The sequence below is a fragment of the Ixodes scapularis genome, unplaced genomic scaffold (assembly GCF_016920785.2).
Source record: "Ixodes scapularis isolate PalLabHiFi unplaced genomic scaffold, ASM1692078v2 PGA_scaffold2__306_contigs__length_199485367, whole genome shotgun sequence".
Classification (NCBI taxonomy): Eukaryota; Metazoa; Arthropoda; class Arachnida; order Ixodida; family Ixodidae; genus Ixodes; species Ixodes scapularis.
In genome coordinates, this window is record NW_024609857.1 from 24,652,396 (window position 1) to 24,660,642 (window position 8,247).

General features: G+C 42.3%; 1 protein-coding gene across 1 annotated transcript; it reads left to right on the plus strand.

The window, feature by feature from the left end:
• Positions 1-5,663: 5,663 nt before the first annotated feature.
• On the plus strand, positions 5,664-8,247 carry LOC120846725 (cuticle protein 10.9-like). The gene is made up of 3 exons (XM_040218586.1): positions 5,664-5,727; positions 7,126-7,158; positions 7,894-8,247. The coding sequence occupies exons 1-3, from the start codon at positions 5,719-5,721 to the stop codon at positions 8,245-8,247; spliced, it is 396 nt and encodes a 131-aa protein (XP_040074520.1). The 5' UTR covers positions 5,664-5,718.

The window sequence follows — 8,247 nt, forward strand, 5'->3', positions numbered from 1 at the left end:
AGCTGGAGTGTTCAATTCACGTTTTCCTGTACCACGTCATTGCTTCCTTTGTGTGTCTTCCCCTGTCCCAGAATGTTTCTTCTCTGGTTTTATTTTATTTTATTTTATTTCATTTCAGGGGGGTACAAGTCTCTGTGCCCACGCAAGCACAATAAAACAAGTTTTTTTTATTTGCTGATTTTGCTCGTTTTACTCTGGTAACACATAAAGTAGCACTTACAAAAATACCTGAAAGCGACAGTCGATGAACAAGGGTTACACGACCACATCTATTTGGTGTCTTCATTTCAAACTTGGTTTGATTTTAAGCATCAGTTCTTTGAACATGTTATAATGCCAAAAGACAAACATCAAGCAAAAACTTCACCTAACGAAATAGTTGAGGTTCCCATGAGTTTGCTTGGACATTTTAAATATAATATTCAAATCTTCAGATTTTCTACAAGTAAAATATGCGCATACCTCAATAGGAGTTAGAACTTGGGACGTCGGATTTTTTACTCTTTTATGCCATCGCAGCTAATCGAGTGCTGCGCTCAATCGACTTTAACATCCGCACGCTTATCTACATCATACCGCGTTATGTAGTAAATTTACGTAGATAAGGATACAGCAGCGGCACGCAACCAGTATGAGAAAAGATTTACAAGCACAGTTCTGGACTAGTTAAAAATTACTTTACTCCATATCACCTAAATCGTGTTTTAAGACCTGATTTTAAAAATCGGGGGGGGGGGGGGGGGGGGGGATCAAGTTGCACTCTCGATCAAACACCTCCCTGTGGCCCTTTTGCAAAACAGTTGACACAATTCTCCAAATGATTCGTATGGCTTTAGATCTAAAATTGGCGATTTGTACCAATTTTTGACCCATCGACAGCTTCCGGTTCTTGTCATCACTGAAGAATGTGCAGGAAGATAACTTCCGGTTTTTTCAGCTGCACAAGTTATCAAATGTCACGCCGATCTGGAGACAGCCGTGCGATGTTGTGTTTGGGCAAGGTGCTCACCTTAAGACTTTTGTCGGCATCAACTGGTGGCAACGGAGTATGTCGTTTGAAAATGGAAGTTAATATACGTGTTGCTTTTGCAACTCTTTCCACCGATCAGTTTAAGCCTTTAACGCATCTGAAATTTCATTGATAGTACACAAACTGAAAAAGAGCCAATTTTCGGAAATAATCACTGACATTTAAAGAAATACTATTATGATACACTGGACCGATGTTCAAACACTGTATTAAATGTTTTTAAATATGTGTACGGGGTCCAACACATTCCCGTTGTTCAGTGTTCTCCTCGGGCGTATTTTCTAGGATTGATTGCAGAAAGGACATCTAAACAAGATTAAATTATAATTTCTCTACTGTTGATTATCACCCTGAATTTCCAGGAATATCTAAGGGATAGTATGCATTATATTAACACTAGAAAATATTTTTTAAGTAGCAGCTTTGCTCATCAACACGAGCTATACTGATTCCACGCAGACATAGCGGAGTTCTTGGAAAATACGAAAAATCAAGAGCAAATAGACAAAGATCAAAACACAGATGCAGTAGAATAGGTGGCATAGCTTTAAGGGTCAACGCCCGCATGCACATATGCACCAGAATTTAAAGATTCTGCACATAACGTCGGCGATAGTAATGCGACAAATTGATACCCATGTGTTCTTATTCCAAGGGTATGGAATGCATTTAGCGCATTATGGACCATTATATACACGCTCAATTTCATTCGTTTAGATAATAGGAAGTAATGCGTATCATTAAAGACATTACTCTTGTTGATGAATTTTATGAACTGCTAACACGAGTTTGAAAGGTGGCAGTCAGCTAAGAACTTCTTGCATTGGCAACAGTCGATTTTTTTGAAAAAATATAATAAACATCGCTTTCACTCACTCTTGCATTGTCTATCGCAGCAAGTAACGCAGTGAGCCATACGTTTTAGGCAGGACATGCGCCGTCGAACAGGGAATGCACGCTGTGGGAATTGCATATTGTACTAAATATTTTAAACCAGAAAACTACACCAGGCCAAGATGGAGTCCCGTATGAAGTATTATAAAATCTCGAGTCGAAAGTAACCTTTCAACTTATTGCATTTTCCGATAAATTGTGGTAAGACGCACACCTATCCGCATAAAGCGTCGCGAAAGTTGTCTCTGTTTTAAATGTCTCATATGTATATATATATTGAAACTTTGTGTTTACCTCCTGGCCACACCAACTTTACGGCAAAAGCCGCTGCACATCAGATAAACGTAAGTTAAAATGGTAGAGATGCACGAAAACGTTATAGTTTCGTTTTTTTTACGTCGATCATGTTTTAAACATTATCAGACAATCAGTGATGTTAGTATAGGCCCGTGTGTTTCCTCAAAATCGTCCATAATGTGAGTCGTTCATATTAACGAGACAAAATGCCTTAATTTAGCCATTCGGCCTCAAAAATGTGTTGTATATGGTGAGGTATTCCTAATAATTGGGTTCGTATTAGCGAGATATGGCCGTACTAATGTTTTCCAAGAACTTATATTCCGTATAAAAGGTAGTTCATAGGATGGTTTGTCGACTTTCTAAAAGAACTCGCTATTTTGTGAGAACAAGCGATTAATAATACGTGTTACATGTCAGAATTCTTCAAGAAAGTGCGCCCTGTGCCAAATGTTTTTGAACAACGTTATGGCCCAGTCGCCACACTTACCTACATTGCACTTACAATATTCTTGTTCAAATTACGAAATGTGCATTTTATACACTTGCCCTATAAATGCCAAGTGCTTACAATACTGCTAACAGGCTAAATGCCATTAAGTGTTTTTTTCTGTAAATACGGAGTTGCCCTCTCTCTAACATATTCAGAGATCCTTTACTTCAATCTGAAAGGGGCCAATAACCTTCAATTAGCTAAGCGCTGATACAACTCCATTAACTAAGACATTTTATTTTGAGAATATTACCAGGCAGACTACTATCATGGAACCAGCATGGTGGTATGGTAGAACAAAAACTTAGCAATAACATTAACGTTCTACGTTGGAGAGCACGCACAAGGTTCGGTTATCTTTAATAAAATTTCTTGCACTCGTGTGGACTCTCACCGGTCTGCCAGACATTGTATTATTTCATTGAGTATGTCTTGGGGTGCCTCTCGCGTCTTCTGGCCATCAACTATTTGCCGGAATGCGAGAGCCAACCGCTTATACGGATAAAATAAGTCCCAGAAATTCATATATGGGCCTATGCGCCATATCATATTAAGATTTTTAGAACAATAATCTCAACTTTCTTGTTACACTCACTGGCAAAACTACGATACTCTACGTATACGTCGGCGATGCTAGCAAAACCCCTGCGGTGTGCGCTACGATTGATGAAACGAATAGCAAAAATTCTTTAGTGACTGTAATCCAGGATCATCCGACACTATCTCACGGGCACAAAACAATTCGCACTAATACAGAAGCATTCAGTGATGACCGAATCATAAAGCAGTGGTCAATTTCTACATTTAACATAGTGATCTCGTGCACAAATGTCTCTTAAGCCTTTCTGCCCTCTCATCATCGACCGCAGAAAAACGGCATGCTATCTCATCTGCCTATACACGGTACAATGCATACGTGAAAAAAACAAATGTAATATATACGGTGTTTGGCCGCAATCAAGCGGCTCTGGCGCCTCCACGGCGGCCACGCCGCCGCAAAGCGGTCTTGGACTTACTTCTCGCGTACTTGGCGGATGCCGGCCTTCACAACTATTTCTAGCCACCTCCTTTCTCCCCTTCTCCTTTCATCCGATGGCGCTGGGCAAGGGAGTGGTCGAACCCTTTCACAAAACACGTTTCTCACTCTGTTCAAGCATTCAAACGCAAGAACAATTGCGCAATTTATGTTCATAAACGTATGATAGTGCGGTCAGTGTATGTTGTGTCCTTTTGGCGTTGCTGCCCATATCGGCGACCCAAGTAATAATAACGCAGACCCTCTCATTACAAGCCTACACTCGTACCTGTAGAGATTGAACCCCGGGTTCAGTAATTATGGAAAAATTTATGATATATTAAACGTATACCACGAACATAAATTACAATTTCCTACAACCTATTCTTCTAGCGATAAAGCCACTATTCCACCGACTGTGTATAAAGGTGGCCCATAGTATATCGAGCTTTTGTTTTGCATATTTATCGCGCAAATCCTCTGGAACGCGGATGTGGTATCTCAGATAAAAAAATTCTATAATCACTGTCCCAAGCATCTCGTTCCCGCTTGCCAGCCTACGAAATTATCGCATTATCAAACAAAATAATAAAAAAAAAGTTTCGAAGTAAACAACGTGAAATATAACAGGACAAATCCTCAAGACCAATCAATCAATCAATCATTGGAAGCTGGGGCAAAAAGCTGCTACAGGTGCAGATTGACAAGGCCCCCGCTCCATTGCAAGATGGCAGTTCGCGTTCAGCAATTATCCAACTTTCTTTTATGCTATACGTGAATATTAAGCGTTGTGAATACCTATATGAAGCCAAATTGTTAGCGCTTGTTATCTATAACGCACAATTTTTGTTTTTCACGTAGAAATGAGAGGCTTTTCTAAAAGCTACTGGTTATTGTCGGAAGGCTCATTCCGGTTACTAACCGAAGCAATACAATGTAGTGCCTGACAATATTCCTTCAACGTGATATTAAAGATAGTACCCATGTCGTGTTTGCACTTGCAGTGTCGCACAATGAACTGATATAATGTATATCTCCACATCTATTCAACAGCTCTGTACTATAAAACATTTTATTTTCGAGGCCCCAATCTTTCGCGAATCGGTCAAAGAGGACACAATAGCGGCCGCTAAATCTCGCGAATTCCTGACGCCTGCCCTTAAATTTCGCGAATTTTTCAATTCGCGAAATTCGCAAACATAAAGGGGCACGCGAACATGAAGGCTTTTACAGTATGTATCTACATTAATTGTACAACATTTTTCAGTGAACTAATGTACCAGCATCCGTACATATGTATTCTACTGATTCAATGAGTAGTAATGAGTTCTAAGTGCATTTAAATCCATTACTCATTGCGTAAAAGTGATATAATTCTACAGGATAGGTCACATATTGTGTTCATTCCTCGGTTTTGAGTGGCCCGTCTAATCTTATGGGGCCAAGTTCTTCGCTCCATCAAATAAACGTTAAATTGAATTGACTTTCGGATGACCCGCAGGAACCCATCTACATTGACAAATCTAATGGCTGCTCAGTTTGTTTAAACGCCGCGTACCCTCTGCGCCTAGCGCACCATAATGATAAAATGAGTAAATAAAGCGAGCAAAGACGGACAGTCGTGCGTCCGGAAAACCACTTTCGCTCTTCCTTTCCTCTCCATTGCCACCGCCGTCGCTTGCCTCAGCTTGTCCGCCTTCGCCGTGCGTTCGTGCGGAAGGAAACAAACAAACAAAACCTGGTTGTTATTGTTCTTATGGGGGTGGGTGGGGGAACAATTTTTACTCGGGTGTGCACGGGGCTCAACGTTGGCGGTGGGATTGCGCAATGTAGGACAGCGGCCTCCGATTGGCCGGCGTCGCCGGCGAGGTGCTCGGCAGAGCCGCTATATAACGGAGATGAGCGGAGGCTCAGACAGCTCGCGGAATCTTTTTCACTGGTTACATTCCATCGTCTCTTTGGAGCAACCTGCCTCCACAACCGTTCGACATGTACAAGGTGAGCTGGAGCTTTGACGACGTCGACTGGGCCGGCCCTGACGTCTCCACGCTGCACCGACTCGTCCTGTCGAACGCTGGACTCGGGAGGACGGCTTCGGAGTTCGGACCCCCACTCCACTCGGATTACGACCCTACGTTGACCTAACGCCGCTTTTTATGTTAACAGTTTTATTCGGTCGCTTACAAGATTGAGGAGGAACTAAGCCGCAACGGATACCCTGCTTCGGTTTTTTTTTTTGTTCTTTTTTTGTTTTTATATTTTAATTATAATTTAATTTACGCTTTTCTTTTTTTTTAACGTTACATATTTGGACTTAAAACTTCGACGCACACGTATCTTATATTTAGATTTTTATTAGGAACTTTGCGGGGCTGCCACCAAGATTGCGTGCATAGGAGAAGTGCGACGGACGTTACAGCCGCTGATTACTTTTTAAGTTTGGCTTGTGTTAAGAAAACAAAAAAAAAAAGACGCTGTTTCCGCCGTTTCTAATTCACCTAATTCAACTCACAGTTATTCCAACAAAATTAACAGGTGTGTTTGCCAAGTGATTGAAATTAATTTAGATGTGCAGTATTCATGAAATAACGAAGTCTGATTACATTTTCTCAAATTTATGCGACTGCAAGTCTACACTACCATGATACGTGCGTTTTCATAAACTGGCAGATTATCTTTACTTAATACACGCAGTTCATATAATAAATTTAGAAGAAAAGGCCCGCCATATTGCCATGCATTTCAGCAGCCATAGAACGGTGTAACGTATAAGCAGACGTCGTTGGTCTCGATGGGCCCAGGTTGCCGGCAGGGCTTTATTAAACACACACACACACACACACACACACACACACACACACACACACACACACACACACACACACACACACACACACACACACACACACACACACACACACACACACACTCACACACACACACACACACACATATATACACACACACGCAAAAGTATACCGTAGTCTATCACTTGCAATGGCGGTGCCCAGACATCGTTACTTATAGTTTTGCAAATAAACACAAGGGGTGTGCATTATATAAACAAAATAATTGTGAAACAATTGAACAACTTAAACTAGTCGCAGTAAAATGAACATGTCTAACCTATCGCCTAATGTTCTTGCTTTCCATTTCGTTCTTTCTCAAGAGACGCCCGTTGTCAGCGCTTAATATTGGGGCGTTTTCCTCCTGCCTTTATCCCGCTCAGATATTGCCAATATCCGCAAAGTCTTTGATTTTATCCTATATCTCTATTTTCCTCCCGTGTTCAGCTAGGCATGTGTGGCATTTTTAGATAGTTTATATGTAGTTTTATATTGGAGGGTACCTTGGCCGTTTCTAGCCACGTTTTAATTTTTCATTGACATATTTCAGATCGCACTTCTCCTGGCTTGCATCTCCGTTGCCGTAAGTACTCTTCGCTCATTTTCTCCGGCCGACGCAACACTGTCATGTGCAGGTGCAGAGTGCTTGTGCTAGCACATGGAACACGCTACGATGCTAATTTTTGTTTTGTTTTGTTTTTTCACCAAATTGTCTAGGCTTACGCACGAGTGTGAGATAGTTTCATAGTGTTTTTTTACGAAACTCGTCAAAATGCTAAAATAATCATGCGAACAAAATGTTCTCAAGCTATGGGTTGTACACATTCTGAGATGTTACCATCCCCCCCAATGGTATATATTCTTTCTGAGACGTACTGCGCGGCCACAATTTTAAATATTGGTGGAATGGTAATAACAGCGAAAACTAGGTAAACAAAATATTGCAATGATTTTCAACTCCAGATTTGTATATTACGTTCAACTTTGGTGACACCGCACGCACAGCATTAACTTTTACTAGCAGATTACCATCGCTTACAATTCTTTCATTCCCACACGAGCAGAGACATGGCGGGGGCGAGATGAACTGCTGCATTTGGCTAAGAAAATCTAGCCGGGAAAATCTGAATGAAGCGCCGCGAACAGCTATAGTTACTGAAAGACATATCCAGGAGTGATTTTCGTACTTGAATAGGTCGCACGTCAGGGAGGCCATCCGCCACAGAAACCATGTCACACCAGACAGGCCGTGGATGAATGGCCTCGTACTTATCCATGAACGCGCCCTAAAACACCATTTGTGGTTTTATTCTCGCAGGCCGCTCAACGGGGTTTCCAAGAAAACTACGGCCCTCCGATCCCGTACGCATTCAACTACATCTCTCAACTCGCGGACGGCAGTCACACCCACGAGCAAAGCGGAGACGGCAGCGGTCGCGTCACAGGCAAGTATACCTTGAGCGACGCCGACGGCCGCACCAGGACCGTCACGTACTACGCCGACGACACCGGCTTCCACGCCGATGTGGTCACCAACGAGCAGGGCACCGAGTCCAAGAACCCCGCTGACGTCACCATCAAGTCCAGTGCTCTACCGGGACCCGAGGCCGCCATCGCCAACGAGCCCAACAGAATCCGTGGCGGACCAGCGGCCGCAGGCTTCAGGGGCTAG

Excerpts from the sequence above, each read along its gene's own strand:
- LOC120846725 (XM_040218586.1), top strand. Across the intron at positions 7,159-7,893 it reads TGGCTTGCATCTCCGTTGCC|GCCGCTCAACGGGGTTTCCA; the intron begins GTAAGTACTCTT and ends TTATTCTCGCAG.